The 17,885-nt window shown below is 34.8% G+C and overlaps 4 protein-coding genes and 1 non-coding gene across 5 annotated transcripts; 2 read left to right on the forward strand and 3 right to left on the reverse strand.

The window, feature by feature from the left end:
- Positions 1–1,233: 1,233 nt before the first annotated feature.
- LOC129901120 (uncharacterized) lies at positions 1,234–5,710 on the forward strand. The gene is made up of 4 exons (XM_055976240.1): positions 1,234–1,482; positions 2,074–2,206; positions 2,314–2,428; positions 5,459–5,710. The coding sequence occupies exons 1-4, from the start codon at positions 1,343–1,345 to the stop codon at positions 5,518–5,520; spliced, it is 450 nt and encodes a 149-aa protein (XP_055832215.1). The 5' UTR covers positions 1,234–1,342; the 3' UTR covers positions 5,521–5,710.
- A 105-nt stretch (positions 5,711–5,815) lies between these two features.
- LOC129900153 (protein AGENET DOMAIN (AGD)-CONTAINING P1-like) lies at positions 5,816–9,552 on the forward strand. The gene is made up of 2 exons (XM_055975095.1): positions 5,816–7,440; positions 8,780–9,552. Exons 1-2 carry the CDS (start codon positions 6,896–6,898, stop codon positions 9,387–9,389), a joined length of 1,155 nt encoding a protein of 384 aa, XP_055831070.1. The 5' UTR covers positions 5,816–6,895; the 3' UTR covers positions 9,390–9,552.
- On the reverse strand, positions 6,124–6,340 carry LOC129901784 (small nucleolar RNA U3). The gene has a single exon (XR_008769956.1). It is a non-coding gene; the product is annotated as a small nucleolar RNA U3 (small nucleolar RNA).
- A 318-nt stretch (positions 9,553–9,870) lies between the features above and the next one.
- On the reverse strand, positions 9,871–10,748 carry LOC129900880 (miraculin-like). The gene has a single exon (XM_055975957.1). It carries the CDS (start codon positions 10,688–10,690, stop codon positions 10,106–10,108), a length of 585 nt encoding a protein of 194 aa, XP_055831932.1. The 5' UTR covers positions 10,691–10,748; the 3' UTR covers positions 9,871–10,105.
- A 5,003-nt stretch (positions 10,749–15,751) lies between these two features.
- On the reverse strand, positions 15,752–16,646 carry LOC129900893 (miraculin-like). The gene has a single exon (XM_055975977.1). The coding sequence runs from the start codon at positions 16,604–16,606 to the stop codon at positions 15,998–16,000; it is 609 nt and encodes a 202-aa protein (XP_055831952.1). The 5' UTR covers positions 16,607–16,646; the 3' UTR covers positions 15,752–15,997.
- Between the last annotated feature and the right edge of the window lie 1,239 nt (positions 16,647–17,885).

Consider the following 17,885-nt stretch of genomic DNA (forward strand, 5'->3'; position numbering starts at 1 on the left):
CACCCTCCTATCTAGGGGCCATGTTCTAGGTAACTTGAAGTTGGGTCATATCCTCTCTTATCACATCTCCCTAATACTTTTTCGGCTTACTTCTGTCTCTCCTCGTACCATGTATAACTAACTTCTTGCACCTCCTCACTAGTGCATCTATACATCTCCTTTTTACATGTCTAAAACATCTCAGTCTCACTTTCCTAATCTTGTCCGCCATGAAGGTCCTCCCACCTTATTATGAATATCTTCATTGCTAATCTTATCGCTCCCAATATGACCACACATCCACCTCAGCATCCTCATCTCCGCAATATGTATTTTCTGGACATGGAAAATTTTGACTGGCCAACACTCCGTCCATATACAAATTCGGTCTAACGACCACTCTATAGAACATACTTTTGAGTTTCTGTGGTATTTTTTTATCACACAAGACTCTAGAGACGAGCCTCCACTTCATTCTTGTCGCACTAATACGATATGTAATATCATTATCGATGTCCCGACTCTCCTGAGATATACCCCAAGATACTTGAATCTGTCTCTCTTAGGATATTTCGTGTGTCGAGCCTCACTTCCACACCTACCTCTTGCATCGCATCATTGATTTTGCACTCTAAGGTGTGTGATAAGTCATATACAAAATTATTATAATTATATATACAATATATTATTTTTTATGAAGGGTCAAAAACACAATTAAAGTACCTTAATTTTTTGAATTTCATACTTGAACTATTAGGTGTGTGAGTTTCCTACGCGAACTATCGCAAAATGTTTATCGAAACTCACATGAACTATTAGTTGTTTGAGTTTTATACCTAAAATTTTAAGTAGGAAAAGTGAACTATTGTGTTTCGATAAATCTTTAATGATACTTTAGTTTTGAAGTTCAAAAAATCGAAATACTTTAAATGTGTTATTGAAGCCTAACTGAATAATTTTAAATTTTTTATATAATTTTTTCATGAAAATTTTATTTATGCATAGAACTTTATATCCTAAGCTCCTATGTTTCCAACTTATTAAATAGATAGAACTATTTTTCGAGTTTTTTGCACAAGGAACTAATACTTTATTTTCTTAAATAAAAATATTTGTTCATCAAAATAGAAGCTAAATATTTTTTCACTTTAACTTACAACTAATTAAATTATTTTGTTTAGTGCAGTCAAGTTAAGTAGTCCAATTTTTTTCTGTATAAATTTGATTGGGCTTTTTGCATTAACATTTAGAACGTATAAATTCAAGCAGTTGCTCAATCAGTGTTGTGTTCTTCTACTTTTTCCCGTCTCTTTTACTCTGCAGAAGCAGCGAGAGTTGGAATTTGGCATATAGTATATAGTCAATGTCGACGGAGGAGGAAAACGCCATAGAGGCGGCGTCAACGGCGCGAAGGGAGAGGCTGAGAGCTCTCAGAGAAGCTCAAGAACTTCTTCAAACCCCTGACGATGATATTAACAAGACTAACGAAGAGGAAGACGAAAAGTAAGCACTACCCGTTTCTTTATCCCTTTTTCTCTTGGTTAATTTGATGTTAATTGAAAAGTTGGTGTCTCCGTCGATTCTGGGATTTGCAAAGATACCTTGCATTGTAGCTTTGTAGTCCATAAGAGACAAATCCTTTCCTATTGGAACGAAATAGACCCGAATAGGGGTTTATGCCCTAGCTCACTTGGTGAGCTCTCTACTTTCCACAGTTGAGGTGGAAGGTGAGGTTTGAAGTCCCTCCTTCTGCTACTGGCTTCGTATTTAGTGGTAACAAGTTAGTGCATAACCTACTTTAGAGATAGTGGTGAGAAGCAAGAAGCCCCTTGTACAGGAAACTAAACCTATTTGAATAATAAGAGGAAAGGGGCAACCCGAAACTGACTGTGGAGCTGAGGGTCTATTGGAAACAACCTCTCTACCCCAAAAGGTAGGGGTAAGGTAGACCCAACTTGTGAGATCTCATTGAGTATGTTGTTGTTGTTGTTGTTGTTGTAGTGTACAAGTGAATAGAGAAGGCGAATTGAGTTTACCAATAACTGACTCAGGACTACTTTGGGCATAATATTGATTGGTTGATATATATTACAGTGATGTCCAAATGAAGTTCCGCAATTACCTGCCCCATGACAAGCAGCTTCAAGAAGGCAAAGTCACTCCGCCAGTACTTCCAAAGTTCGAAGACCCTATTGCGACCCTACCTCTTCCCAAAGAGAAGAAAGAGGTGCTTTAGTGATTGCACTATTTATTCCCTTCTGTTTTCTTCCTCATTTTTAGATTCATATTAGTTGTGTTCACTGTCATGACTTTTCTTTGGTTAAATTTTATCAGGATCCATTTCTAAATATTGTCCCCAAGAAGCCAAATTGGGACCTGCGACGGGATGTGCAAAAGAAACTTGAAAAGCTTGAGAAACGCACCATGAAGGCACTCACTCAACTTATGGGTACGTTATTTCTCTTTATGATGTGTTTGTTGCTATTTGACTCTCAAGTATGTAATGGTTTTGTTCCATAGCACTTGTTAAAAGTAATGTAAATAGAAAAAAGAAAAATCATGCCATTACATTTTGATGTGTCTCTTGAAGTAAGTCTTAGCTGAGATTGTTCATTGTACTTCTGTTGTTTGTAAGTGCGAGAACATCGGACAGAACAGGAGACAAATAATCATTCCTAGATATATCTTCCTTCATAAAAAGCTCTCATGATGGCCCATTTGTATCCCCAGTAGGTTTACTTGCAGTGGTTGGGACTTTGCTTTAGGGAAGCTAGTGGTTGCACCACTTGGATGCTCCTTTGTGAGTTGAGAACACTTCAGTAGCTCATACACTGATCTTTGAAATTGTTTTGACAGTACACTCTTAATGTCGGTTGCTTCCATCTTCATCTGGTCTGATCTTCATCAAAATATGAATGTGATTTCTCACTCTTTCATTTTAAGAGGAAGAAGGATAGGGATTGCCTTCTTTACTTTTGTGGTGTATAAATGTAGGCTATGCAAGATGGTTCCCATTTTTAGGTTGAACAACAATAACTGCCGCCACCACCACTCAATCCCGAACTAGTTCAGGTTGGCTACAGAAATCCTCTATATCAAGTCTGTTGTGAACTCAGTTGAGACATCTGCTAATATGGATGATAAGGAGGATGCGATGAGTAATTTCCGCCTGGCAAACTGCGTCGGAGTACTATAAGTGTAATTCCACCTAAAAGGTTGGACAGTTACTTTTTGGCAGGAAGAAAGTCATGTGAGCAAGACTAGAGTTAGTTATGAAAGTGGTATAGAAGTGTGAGAACGTCTATATTTCTGATTTGTTTGGCTCCTTCAATGCTGGTCACTGTGGTTTCCCTCTATATTTATGACACTTTCCGTGTTGATCCACCTTTTGATTCACCTCCATTGTGGTCGGCTATTTTCTGTCAATGTCTATGATGCCAGCTTTTTGGTGCTCTGAATCCTGACAATAGGCTACATCTTTGGTCCCACTTTTTTTCCTCGGGTTGGAGCTCATTAGGTAACTGTGGATCATTTAGTAAGATCTTCGTCTAATCAAATTGGGTTTCCTTGTAGCCCTTATCTTCTCAGCCTGGTTGTGAGTTGTGACCCCCCTAATCATTTCCAAGTTATTTTAGTCTCTACATGGATGAAATCTCATTTCTTGCATTTAGAAGTATGTTAATGGATGTTCTTCCTAGATTCATCAGCATCTTTTGCACCCAGTTATCCACAAACAGATTGGTCAAATTTGAACACACACGAATGCACCAAAGTCTGTTGGAAGTTTAAGCAAAAGCACAATTACAGAGTGGCCTTAGCGGAGAAAAGCGCTCATGATTTTTTTTTAATTAAAAGTAAAAATGTAATGCAAAATAATATAACTAATCTTTTTTATGAATAAAGTAATTTATTTATAATAACTTAGTACTAAAAGCTGGATAGAATCCTTTCGTAGCTGCAAGGATTCCAAAAAAAATCAGCATCAATGCAAGAAAATGCAACTATAAACACAGACAATAATCTTTTAAACAAAAGAATGGAAAAAACTGTAGTTAAGTTATACACATCAAATCATGTCAATCAAGCTAGAAAAATATTTTAAGGTTTTGTTTAGATGATACAATGTGGTTTTATGTTTTTAACTAGTTCTCGTACATTAAAAATTTTAATTTTTTATTCCTAATCACTGAAGTTTAGTCATAGCGTTTTCTTAACCATTAATGTATCACTTTGTTTTATATTTATTGCATAGTTATGTGCTCTTAATGACAGAGCCCATCGGTGAAGAAACAAAGAGATGCATGCTTTAGCTCAACCTGGACTTAGTAAGATTTATGGCGTAAGCCCTGCTTTAAGCGGGCCTTTTAACAAGATTGTCTAGGAATGACCCTGATGATAGCACAAAGAATAGTATTGTGGGATTAATTTTGTGCTCAACGTTCTGTCAATACTTATTATTTTCATAGCATCTGTGGAGGGTCAAACTCCAATCATTACGCTTTTAGGCAAGTCAGCTTTCTACTTAAAGTCCTGCAACATTTGGCCTAGATTGAAGTTCTGTAGGTTTTATCATACGAGAATGCATGACCAGTTGGAGCCACTATTGACTTTAGAGATGCCATACCGAAAACCCAAGTATTTAGCCCAGTGGTCAATGAAGTGGATTGAGAAACATAGGTCTCAGGTTCAAATACCAGTGGAAGCAAAAACATTAGGTGATTTCTTATCATATGTCTAAGCCTTGGTGGACAGAGTTACCCGGTACTTGTGCTGGTGTAAATTAGCAGGTACCCCTCGGAATTAGTTGAGGTGCGCACACATTGGTCCAATTCCAAAAACAGAAATTGTGCAAAAGAAAAGTATTATATTGAAATCATCTTTATGCGTAAGTCTAATCAATGGATGCAGCGGGTCTAGTCTTCCCATCGAAGAATTGCCTTTGGAATGCTATTGTTGCTCTGGTCCTTTCACACATCTTCCCTTAAATATGAATAAGAGAATTTACCCACAAGTGCTAATTTGCGTAATTGTTTATCTAGTTAAACTTGAAAATGAGGAATTCATGAACAGTGGAGGCATATATTTTATGACAAAATTTGTCTAGAAAGTACAGTTTGGATGGGTTTGATTTCCCTATCAAAGTACCTTGTTGGTGAGGGTTCAATCCCTACCTTGTCATCCCCTCCCCGATTTCCCCTCTCCCTTCCTCTATGTAATTTTTTTTTTATAAAAAGGCATGATCAAGAAAATGGATCTTTGGCAGATTATGGAATAGTTTTCTTGAGAATCTAACCTGGAATGCTTTTAATCTTATCTTGATCTTTTACCTAGGTTTGAAGCTCTTATTTCTTTTTTTTTAATGAATATGATTGAAGCATATTATTTTATTGATTTTGAGGCAATCTTTTTCATTGGTTAGTTTTGTTCCAGCTACTTGACTCTGAAACTTTCTTGACATTTCTACATTGATCTTTTGTAGAGGAAGAAGAAAAGAAGAGGAAAATGGCTGAAGAGGAGGATGCTGAAAATGGTGGAGATTAGATGGATGCACCAGTAATTCAAAACATTGCGGTTTTGGATAAGGCTGTATGAGTAGTATTTTTATTACATCTAGTCTTTTTGACTCTGAGACATTGTAGTGAGTGTTGTGAACATTATGAATACAGGTTAAATGTCCAGGATACAGTCGTAAACTTTTGTTAAATACAAGAATTATCAAATCTTTTTTGTATACGGGCTATACTAAGAGAGTATAACTAGCCTCTTAACATTTGTAGATGCTGAAAATTGTATGCTCGGACCCATTAGGGGACATATTATATCCTTTTGGTTCACCTCGAAGAAACAGCTTATGTACATACTAGGTAAATACTTACTGGCTATACTGACCTTGACCAAACGATTTCTCTGTTGCTTTAGTTAACACTAAGTTTCAACAACCCTTTTAGGGAACAAATTGACGATATCCATAGGTGGAATCTTGAATTAACCAAAATAAAGTCGAGACAATCATTCTGGGCTTCATTTGTTACATTAGAACGTTTGTAAGACAGCCGTGAGACATCTTCCTAAAAATAGACAGATGAAGAAAAACTGGAAACCATTTTTCTTTCTGGGTTGTTTCAAAAGGAAAACAAAAAGGGGAGTCTGTCAGACAGCCATGAGACCATCTCAGACCCAAAGATCAGGTCTAAGAACGATCATCTACTGCACCACAGCTCGAGGAAGCCATGGATGACTGTTAATCACGCTCTGATCGCATGGCCATTCTTCATCAACCAGACTTGATTTCCTGTCTCCTTAGAATTCAAGGATACAGTGGTACGAGCCTATAGAACAGATCCTGTTCAAGTAAGGTCGTGCTATTAGATTGACGAATGAATCCTTATAATGCTGGAGCTTATGTGTTGCCTATTCGATGTGGGAGTAAGCAGTGAGATTTATGTTTGATTTACTCTCTAATCAACTGAAAAAACAATTAATAAATGGAGCTTACTTTTCTAGTTTTTGTTTCTTTATAGGAAAAAAATTAACAATTATGTACTGCCTTTCGTCCCAAATTAAAAATCACGTTAACTCAAAAACGTTGCTACTTTAGGAATTCAAGACTAAATTTGATGATTATTTCTAACTATTCAAGTAATATTAATAAGAATGCAAGTATTTAAGATGGAAAAATCAGTCTACTTTTACTTTATTATTTTTTTAATTAGCGTAAAAAAAAAAGCAACAATATTATACTGGGGAGAGGGAGTAATTTGTTTTTTCCCTTGCCAGTTGCAAAATATAAAAACTAGAAATTCCTATTCCAAGATACCGAAGGAAACAAAATTTTCTGCCTATAAATTCAGCAGCAACGCCTCAGAGTTTCTCACTTTTTCATTCAATCGAATCAATCTCCCGTAGAGTCCGCAAAATGGCCCCAATCAACGTGACAGAAATGAATTCAGAGGAACGCCAGCAATCAAGAATAGCAATGCTCTCAAAGGCGATAAAATCAATAGCATTCAAGAAACAGCAGATAACAAAAGAATTCCAAAAGGGTGATGAAGTTGAAGTGGCAATGCAAGAATATGGATTCATAGGTTCTTACTACACAGCGACTATTATTTGTTCCACTGGCGCTTATTATTACAGAATCAAGTACAAAAATCTGTTGACTGATGATGAGTCTGAGCCACTAGAGGATGTTGTCGCTGCAGCCGAAGTCCGCCCTGTTCCACCTCATCAACATGAAACAATTTCAGAAAACGGATTCCGTCTATACGATATGGTTGATGTATTTGCCAACGATGGATGGTGGTTTGGGTTTATCAGTGGGAAAATTGGAGAAGAGTACTATGTCTACTTCCCTACAACTGCAGATAACATTGCCTATCCTTCTGATGTGTTGAGATTTCATCAAGAATGGTCTAATGGAAAGTGGATATTTCTTCCAAGATGGGGAAGGATTTTCGATTTGCACTAATCTTGATTTCAAGAAATTCTTGATTTACTGTAATGTGATATGAATGTACTGAATCTTTCTCCTTTATGTTTAAAAAAAAAATCAAGTTTAGTAGCAAAATTGCTATAGATGCTGATAAAGATTTCTATTCAAGTTTAGTAGCAACAACCTATAATCTGTAGCTCTATTTTAGCCTTGAATTGTGCTATATAAGATGCATTAGTTTCCTGTCAATAATTTTCTACTCTGTTTTTAATCTTCAATATACCGCCTTGTTTTTGATATATCAAAGAAACAGCTACTTATTTGCACCCGATATTTACACCATATACGGCATATGTGTTTTGCGAATTCTTATATCACCTGACTATAATTAATTAACGAATATTTTCATCTATTTCAATGATTTGGGATTAAACAAGCAACTAGGAACACCAAGTTGACATGTCTTGTGCCTGCTGGTTTGGTTTCTTGAGACAAATATTATCAATCAAAACAATCAGCTAGCTAGGAATGAATTCAGGGTCAAATACCATCAACCTCAATAGGTTCCCATAGTTTTAATCAAAACCAAAAGAAAGGCGTAATACGTGTGTCTACTGATTTAAATGTCGCGATTTTCAGCACCCATGGGTGTGGTGATCAATCCATAGTGTGGCAACTTGAGACGTATGATTTGAAATCAGGAACGTATTATATTAAAGACGCGTAGTTGAAGGAAATACTGGTCCTAAGACAATAAGGAATTGGTTCAAAATTGAGAAGTATGAGCATGGTTACAAGTTTGTTTATTGCCCTTCACTGTGCACTTACTGCAAAGTTATTTGCAAAGATGTTGGAGTTTATATAATCAATGGACAGAGACGTTTGGATCAGCAATGCCCCTCTTGTGTTCAATTTTAAAAAGGAATTCACTTCTTAAAATCAAAAAAATAACGAATAGTACTAAGACTTAATAATTAGTATAAGGACAATAAGCTGTTCTATATAAAAGAACAATAATGTAATAATGAGTGCCTAAACTATACTTTTATTTCTTCCTTGTTGTTTTTTCCTCTAGTTATATTAAGTGAATTGTTGAGATATGTCATATTATTAAAAAAAATATTTAAGAATATAAATTAAAAATTATTTTTTACTATTATCTTTTTAATTATTCTCAAACTATATTCCTAAAAAATTTAAAGTAGTTACGAAACTCATTAACCGAAGGAAAGTAAAATAATATATAAACCAATCAGAAATATAAAAATTGGAAATTCTTATTCCGAGTCATTCAAGGAAACCAAAAGAAAATAGGAAACCAATCACCGAAGGAAACAGATTTCTCTGCCTATAAATTCACTTGCAAAGCCTTATTGTTTCTCACTTTTTCGTTCAATTGAATCAAATCTTCATTATTACTCTCAATATGGCCCCAATCGAAGTGGCAGAAAATAATTCAGAGCAACGCCATCAATCAAGAATGGAGATGCTCTCAGAGGCAATAAATTCAATAGCATTCAAGAGACAACAGATAACAAAAGTATTCCAAAAGGGCGATGAAGTTGAAGTTGCCAGTCAAATATATGGTTTCGTAGGTTCGTACTACAATGCAACTATTGTTTCTTCTGTTGGCGCTTATCATTACAGAGTCAAGTACAAGACTCTCTTGACTGATGATAAATCCGCGCCACTGGAAGAGATGCTCACTGCAGCCGAGATCCGCCCTCTGCCACCTCATCAACATGAGACACTGTCAGAAAACGGATTCCGTCTGTACGATATGGTTGATGTATTTGCCAACGATGGATGGTGGTTTGGATTTATCAGTGGGAAAATTGGAGAAGAGTACTATGTCTACTTCCCAACAACTGCGGATAACATTGCCTATCCTTGTGATGTGTTGAGATTTCATCAAGAATGGTCTAATGGCAAGTGGATATTTCTTCCAAGACAAGGAAAGATTTTCGACTTGCACTAATTTTGATTTACTGGAATGTGATATGCATGTACTTAATCTTTCTCCGTTATGTCATATTGAAAAGAAAAAAAAAGATTCAAGTTTAGCCGCAAAATTGCTATATTTGCTGATAAAGATTGAGGAAACAGTCGTTTAAATGTTTATACTTTATAATTTGCTACTCTGTTTTAGCCTTGAATTGTGCTATATAAGATGCATTACTTTTCTGTCATAATAAATAAATTGGAGATACGCCCAAATTCAGTTTGAAAATTGTATACTTGGACTCCTTGGGACACGTATTATGTCCTTTTGGTTCACCTCGAAGAAACAACAATTTGCCTACGCCCAATATTTATACCAAATTTATAATTAGATAATGACAAAAAGTATCATTTTGTATAACAACTCTACTCAGTACCCTACTTTCTCTTTATTCTTCAAATTGTTGATTTGTTATATTATATAATGACTAGAAACAATATAATATATCCAAGTATAATATTCATCAAAATAATACAATACAATCTGATATATTATGAAACGACCCCAAACAAAATTAGCAAAAAAGAAGAAGAACCAAATGCATAGTTTATTACGAAATTAAATGCCTTCTTATTAGCAAAGGGCACTCCTTATTACATCATCATTATTATTTGAAGGACAAGTTGTTATCATCCTCATTAGTATAGACTCGCTTTATTTTGGTAGAGTAAAATTAGAGCAAGTGAGTACGTTCAACGACCTTCGAGAATTTCCTTCTTAAAGTTGAACACAAGAGGGACATCGTTAAGCCCTAAGCGCCTCTGACCATTGACCATAACAACTCCAACATCCTTACAAATAACTTTACAGTAAACAAATTTATAACCGCGCCCATACTTCTCAATTTTGAACCAATTCCTTCTAGACTTGGGACCAACATTAATAAAATACCTCCTTCCATCATACTTCTCTAGGTGCCACATTGTCGAATGAAGACAATCGTAGGTACTGTAAATTGCAATGTTTAAATCAGTGGACACGCGAATTACGCCTTTCTTTTTATCGACTGGGATTAATTCCAGGCCGTGGCCATGTGGTTCAACGTAACGTTTTGGGATGACATTAAGTTGACATGTCTCATTATTGCCCATGTTTTCCACAGCAACACCACCGTATTTTTCGCCGTTTACTGGAACTATAAAATATGTTTTCTCTGTTCGGAGAATTTTACCGTTTATGTCAAGAACTGGATCAGGTGATGAAGATGCTTCACAAAGCCAAGAATTTGTGAAGATGGCAAAGATAGAGAGAAATAGTAATACGAATATCTTCTTCATTTTCTGAAACTTTGTAGTAATATGATCAGTATTTTCTTATATTATTTTTTGGTGATGGAGAATTTTGTATGGACATTTAGAGGTGTGAATTGTGTTTTTTTATAAAGAAACTATAGCACATTGGTTGTGGATTTTTGTTTAAAACTTGAGGACATACGTACCTAAAAAAGTTGACGGTGTTTGACTGTCCCCTTAAATTAAATATTTTTGCGTAGCTTTTCTCTGACTTCTTTTTTCTAATCCAATGAGCAATTTTGGGGGGTTTTGATGAATATATAATATTTCTAAGGGAGGTATGTCACATGGTGTGCATGGTATGATATCGAAAAACTTTAATTCAGTAATTTTGATCTTTAATTTTTTACAAATACTATATATAATTATTATTATTATATTAATCAGTATGGTTTGATATTTTTAAATTCGATTTTTATAGTTATAGTACGATAAAATTGATAATCATAGTTTATTCTATTTCGATTTATATAACCATAATAGATAATTATAGCTTTGGCTTTTTAAAAAATGTCTCAATTATATTATTCTAATGTAGAAATATTAAAAGAAAGTACATATAATTCTTTTCGTTAATTAATTACACACACAAAAATATTTCAATCAAAATAAAGTAGTCAAAATTTCAACGTCTAAACATTTCTTTTTGTACTAATACTAGTTTATAAATTTGTTAGTATCACATTAATGTATATGAATTATATATTATATATTTCAATATGATATTCAGTATTTTAATTTTTTTTCTTTCATAAATGCTGAATATAGTACCAAATCATGATATCTAGACGTGGTATCACAAATTTTGATTTTGGTATGATAATTCGGTATACCCTATCATGCCCATCTCTAATATGATTGTGACACCCCGGAAAATTTTTCGCAAATAATCAAACATTTCTTCACGTGTAGGTAGACTCGGGCCGGAGGACTTGTAATTCTACATGTGATTTAGGATTAATTCCTAAGTATTTGAAGTGTAATAGATGTTTTTAGGGGTCATAAGGGATCTCTAACACCAAGTCGAGCCCAAAAAACTCCAATCGATTAAGTTTTCGGACGAGTTAGTATAAGGGTCAACTTCAAACGACCATATCTCTTAGGATTTAAAGAACTGGGTGGCCCACGACCTACCAAATTAAAGGTCTTTGAGTCTTCTTTCCAACGCCACCAATATTGTAATTTTTGGAGTTCGGAGTCAAAAGTTATGGCCATATTACTACGAACTAGCACTGCAGGAATATTCAGGCCTGGGCGAAATATAGGCTTGGCGCCCCAGTGGCGCGACGCGCCACTATAGCGCCAGAAAACAGCCTCAGTAGTTTGATCCTTGGCGCGACGCGCCACTATTAGATGTGCAGGGTTTTAGGCCTATTTTGGCTTGGCGCTGCAGTGGCGCGACGCGCCACTATAGCGCCAGCAAGACTTTTGCCCAAATTTTCAGATTTTTGGAAGAGGGGCAACTTGGACTTTTTCCAAATTATATATACACCATCCTTGAGCATTTTGGACCATTATTTTCAGCTCCTCTCTCTCTCTCTAAAAAGCCCTAAATATTTTCCCTCTCTTCTTCTTCTTCTTCTCCAAATTCATCTCCAACAAAGGGTGCCTTCAAGAGTTTCAAGGATTCAAGCCTTCCATTGAAGACCTAACATCAAGTTCCTTCAAAGTCTTCAAACAAGGTATGTAAGGCTAACCTAAAATATGGATTTAGTTCTTCCATATGCCCATATATGTGTTGGATAGAAGTTGTGAAAGAGTTGAACCTTCTAAGAAGGTTTTCTTGAAAGTTTTCCTAAACTATGGAATGTTTTTAAGTACTATTAGTTGATTGATGTTTTTAATGACTTGAGTTACTAAATAGTTATCTTTCATATTTTTGGCTACAAATGTATCTTTGTATATAGATTTATAGGTATTGACGATATTCTTGAGTTGAGTTTTGTTGAGAGTATGGGTCCATGTTTCATTCACATGAACTCAAGATGAGATTTCTTGTCATAAATGTCTTGAGGTTGAGATGGATAGTTGTGTGTATATATATGTATTGATTGGAATGGAAAGAATGAATTGATTAGTTAAGAATGTCCCTTTGCTTCTATAAAATGAACATAGGACAAAAATAAGGATTTTGGAGTAGATGTTTGATGATTGATGTGATGATGATACTTGACAATGATGTGATGATGATGTTTTGGTGACGATGTGAGTGATGATGTGAATGGTGCTTATTTAATATATGTAGAATGGTTGACGAAGAGGTATATTGATGAGGATGTTATGTGATGAAGTGGATTGGAGTCTAATGTGAGTTTGTGGTATGTGATGTGCATAATTTGAGTTGAGTGGAGTCTTAGGAATGTTTTGAAAATAAATAATCTTTTGAGGAGGAGCTTTAAATAAATTATTTGTGAATCTTTTTGCATAAACTATTTATACACTATTTTGAGTCTAAAGAATTATTAGTTTTATCTTTGATTTAGAAAAGAGTTTAAGTATGAGTTGAGTATGAGGAGCCTTTAAATGAGTTGAGTATTTTTACATTAAAGTATCTATTTTTAGTTTGAGTTGAGGAGTTGAAATTATATTTTAATGTACATAATATCTTCTGCATTCATTGAGTCGAGATTGTATAAATTTTTAAAGAGAAGAGTTTGATGATTTGAGATGAGTCGATTTGAAAGAAGGTCCAATGAGACTTGTCATTATGAGTTAATTGAGTTGAAATGAGAACAGAGTTGATGAGGTGGCAATGTTCCACATGAAACTAGCCATGAGGGCTTGTTTGAGATGATTGGAGGAGTTTTTTTGAGCATGGAGTCATGGGAGGAGTATCGAGCACCGAATTGGGCAAGAATATAGTCCATACTCGAACCCAATACCTGTGTTGCCAAACGTAGGGGGGATTGAACCGTTAAAATCGGATGCTTCCCCGAAGGTTTTTGTCCTGACATTATAGGACCTGATTGGATTGGATCCATGAGTGTTTGTCGTTCATGCCCTGGCAAGGTATGAACGGGCGTGGCAACGACGTCGTTTCGTTGTACCTTCACTGGCTCATAAGTGTTGGTTGTCGGTTAAGAGAAACTCCCATTTAGGTCTTGATAGTACTCTGAGTCAGTTGAGTTGAGTGAGTTGCTCTATGCTTATGAGTTAGTCCTATCTAAACTATTTCTTGTTAGACTTAGGACACTTAAGTGAGTTACTACATATTTATTGAGTTGAGTCCTTTGAGTTGAATTGTAAAACATTGCATAATTTAATTTGCATATTTACTGAGTTGAGTCCTTTGAGCTGATTGTTGAGTTGAATGTTGAGTAGATTGTATACGGTCGGATTGGAGTAGATGAATTGTGGTTGGATTGAATGGAATGGTATGTGACTAGATTGGATTTGATTATTGAGTTGATTGTTGAGTTGAGTGTTTATAATCGGATTGTACATGATTGAAAGGGATCGAATTGTAAATGAGTTGATTGAACGGTATTGTGTATGATTGGATTGGACTGTATGGTATATGATTGATCTTTGTCTAAAAATGTATTATTACTTTAGACTTATGACGCCTTGTTGAGTCTCTCTTATCTTTTTTTTTTCAATTTGAGATATTTGGACCGCTGCTATTCTTCCTTGAGGTATGTTTCATTCTACTATTTTACATACCAGTACATTCCACGTACTGACGTCATTTGGCTTGCATCATTTCATGATGCAGAGACAGGTTTAAGAGATCGTCAATAGGAGCATCATTGGGGATCTATTCGCACTCAGCGTGTTGGTGAGTCCTCCCCTACATTCGGAGGACACCGTCTGTGTATTCTTGCATTGAGTTAGCCCTTTTCATTTTGATTTGAGGTAGCCATGAACATGTCATTGGCACCAATTAGATAGTAGTGATAGAGGCTTCATAGACTAGATAGTGATGAGTCGATTGAGTTATTCTTGTCAAACTATTTTTAAATGACAAATATTTTAGTTGATCTGTCGGCCCATGGCCTTATTCTTTGAGTTGGATGGGTGATTTGAGTTGCCCGCTAAATTATTCTTTATTTTTAAATTTTCTGCTGAATGAATGAATGAACGGGTGTGTGATCAGGCTATGTGGTTCGCTTGGGAGCCAGAAATGGTTTTTGAGTGCCGGTTACGTCTAGGGTACCCTCCCGGGGCGTGACAATGATATTTCTATATAAAATCATATAGAGTCTATAACAATATTTCATTATAACAATTATGTTTTTTTTATGAAATTAATCTTTTATATTACATAATTATATAATATGATTCTTATAAAATATCTTATTATAATAATAAAAAATATCAAATCAAATAATAATGTTATTAAGTGGTCCGACTGTAATTAAAGATTCTCAGGGTCCAATAAAATAATCATCCTTTATCCTTGTAATCTCTTCCAATTAATAAAGAGAGTGTTCAATTTGCATTTTGTATCTCTAATATTTATTCTTTTATTATTTGCATTTATCCCTTTTGTAGTTTCCCCTGAATCTATCACTTCATTGTAATTAAACAATAAAAATCTCACTTTTTACTCTCATATGATTAATAAAATTGGAATATTATACATAAATTTTTAAGCCTAATTAATGTTTTGTGGAAAAAAATGGATATGGTGCTACGACAACATTTCTTTTTGCCCGGGGTTGAGGATTCAAACGGTATGGCACTTAATTAGTGTCAAATAATTACACCATTTTTCTTTATAATTAGTGCTTTAAAAATTATACTTTTTTTGGTAATAAAATGTTTTACTACTATTATATCCTTTACATGATAGTCATTAAATAAAGTGTTGCGAAAGAATATAATAGATTAGAGAGTAAATAATAATTAAGAAATAAATAATAAGGCAAAATTTATATGTTAGGAGAGAAAGCAAGAACTTGAATAAATTTCTCAATCGATCAATCAAGTAAGTAGTAAAACTTTATAATAAAATCACTTATTTTATTGTTATATCTATGAAGTCATTCAATTTAAATTTTTATCTCTTACAAAATCACTCCCATCGAAAAAGTATTTTAATTTCCGCAACCGAAAATCTGACATGGAACTTTTGCAAAACACAAAACATACAAGTTTATTAGCAAAGGGTACATCACATTATTTGAATATATTAAGGACAAGTTATTTTCTTCATCATTACTATTATTTTTTTAGATTTAACTTATTTAAGTAATTTGTTCAATTACAATATATAGATACTTGTGATTCGATTCTTCTCTCGACCCTGTATATAACATGAGCTTAATGTACTGGACTGCCTATTTTATTTCAAGGATTGAATTCCCTTTTGAAGTTGAAGACGAAAGGAACATCGTTGAGTGCTAAACGATTCTGTCCGTTGAGCATATAAACTCCAACATCTTTGCAAATGACTTTGCAGTAAGTGCAGACTGAAGGGCAATAAACAAATTTGTAACCATGCCCATACTTGTCAATTTTGAACCAATTCCTTATTGTTTGAGGACCAGGATTTCCATCAACTCCACCAACGTTAACAAAATACTTCCTTGTCGATGGATCATACTTCTCAAGTTGCCACACCGTCGATTGACGACATTCGTAATTGCTGAAAATCGCAACATTTAAATCAGTCAATACACGTATTACACCTTTCTTTTTGCCCAACGGGATAAATTCTAAAAAATCACCATTTTTGTCGTATTTTTCTTTTACTACGCCAAGTTGACATGTCTCATTGCCAATGGTTTCTACAGCGAGGCCGCCATTTACGCGATTTATCGGCACTATGTAATACATAGTGTGTGTTCGGAGGATTTTGCCATTTAGGTCTAGCACTGGTTCAGGTAGGGAAGATGCTTCACAAAGCCAAGAATTGGTGAAGGTGGCAAGTAATAATATTAGCAATAGATTCTTCATTTTTTTGAAATTGTGTAAGTAGTGATATTTTTGTTTTGTGAATTTTGCATGGACAATTAGAGATGTAAAATGTGTTTTATTTATAAAAGAAATAGCACATTGGTTGTGGATTTTTGTTTAAAACTTGGGGACGTGCCTAATTAAAAAGGTTGACGGTATTTGACCCAATATAATTCTTTTATTTTAGGAGGGTTTTTTTTTCTTCCTAGGCAGTTTTGGGAGTTTTAGCTGATAGTTTTAATTTGATGGATAATATTTCTGGGGGAGCTCAGTCATTTGGTTTTTATATAATAAAGATTAAAAGTAAGTGTCACTAGCTATGAAATTCAAAAGGGTCTCATTAAAAATAAATATGTGTTATGAAATAAACTAAATTCAACAAAATAAGGCAAAGAAATATGACAGAAGGAAAAACTTAGAAGGAAACTTCAATATTCGTATCTGTGTCATCTCTTTTCAATGCCAAGGACGATTTTTATAGAAGATGAGAAAGCAAATTGTGCAACAATATCAAGTGGGCAACTTGCCCACTTTTAAGTGGGCCTTACTTGAGAAAGAGACATTCATCATGATCAAATATTAATTGCGACAGGCACGTATACCGCACAGTCAAAAATTCTTAAATGGGCTATATTTGGTTCATGACCAAATAGTAATTGCGACGGAGAGTATTTATTATAATGTGTCGGTCTGAGACGTACAAGTGCTGCTGCATGTAAGATAACATGACCCCAAACAGTAATTGGCAATTTTGTTTTCATTAGTAGAGGTCTTGCTATCAATTGTAGGCGCTTTATAAATGACTCTGCAAGGCTATTTTGAGGATGAACATGAGCAACAAGATGTTCAATTTTTATCCCAATTGGTAAGCAATAATCATTAAATGCTTGGGATGTAAATTCTCCAGCATTATCAAGGCGAATGACCTTAATTGGATAATCTGGGAATTGAGCTCTTAATCTTATTATTTGTGCTAAAAACTTCGCAAACGCCAGGTTGCGAGATGATAACAGACACACATAAGACTATCTAGATGATGCATCTATTAGGACCATAAAATATCTAAACAATCCACTACGTGGATGAATAGGTCTACATATATCTCAATGTATACGCTCTAAAAAGCTAGGAGATTCGATGCTAACCTTCAGGGTCGATGGTCTGGCAATTAATTTGCCTTGATAACAAGCAGCACATGAAAATTCATCATTTGTAAGAATCTTCTGATTCTTTAACAGATGTCCAATTGAATTTTCAAGAATTCGTCTCATTATTATTG

This window comes from Solanum dulcamara, chromosome 8, assembly GCF_947179165.1.
Source record: "Solanum dulcamara chromosome 8, daSolDulc1.2, whole genome shotgun sequence".
Lineage (NCBI taxonomy): Eukaryota > Viridiplantae > Streptophyta > Magnoliopsida > Solanales > Solanaceae > Solanum > Solanum dulcamara.

Excerpts from the sequence above, each read along its gene's own strand:
- LOC129901120 (XM_055976240.1), top strand. The coding sequence starts at position 1,343 with ATGTCGACGGAGGAGGAAAACGCCATAGAGGCGGCGTCAACGGCGCGA. Across the intron at positions 1,483-2,073 it reads AACGAAGAGGAAGACGAAAA|TGATGTCCAAATGAAGTTCC; the intron begins GTAAGCACTACC and ends TATATATTACAG. Across the intron at positions 2,207-2,313 it reads TTCCCAAAGAGAAGAAAGAG|GATCCATTTCTAAATATTGT; the intron begins GTGCTTTAGTGA and ends AAATTTTATCAG.
- LOC129900153 (XM_055975095.1), top strand. The coding sequence starts at position 6,896 with ATGGCCCCAATCAACGTGACAGAAATGAATTCAGAGGAACGCCAGCAA. Across the intron at positions 7,441-8,779 it reads TGGGGAAGGATTTTCGATTT|CCTTATTGTTTCTCACTTTT; the intron begins GCACTAATCTTG and ends TCACTTGCAAAG.
- LOC129900880 (XM_055975957.1), bottom strand. The coding sequence starts at position 10,690 with ATGAAGAAGATATTCGTATTACTATTTCTCTCTATCTTTGCCATCTTC.
- LOC129900893 (XM_055975977.1), bottom strand. The coding sequence starts at position 16,606 with ATGAAGAATCTATTGCTAATATTATTACTTGCCACCTTCACCAATTCT.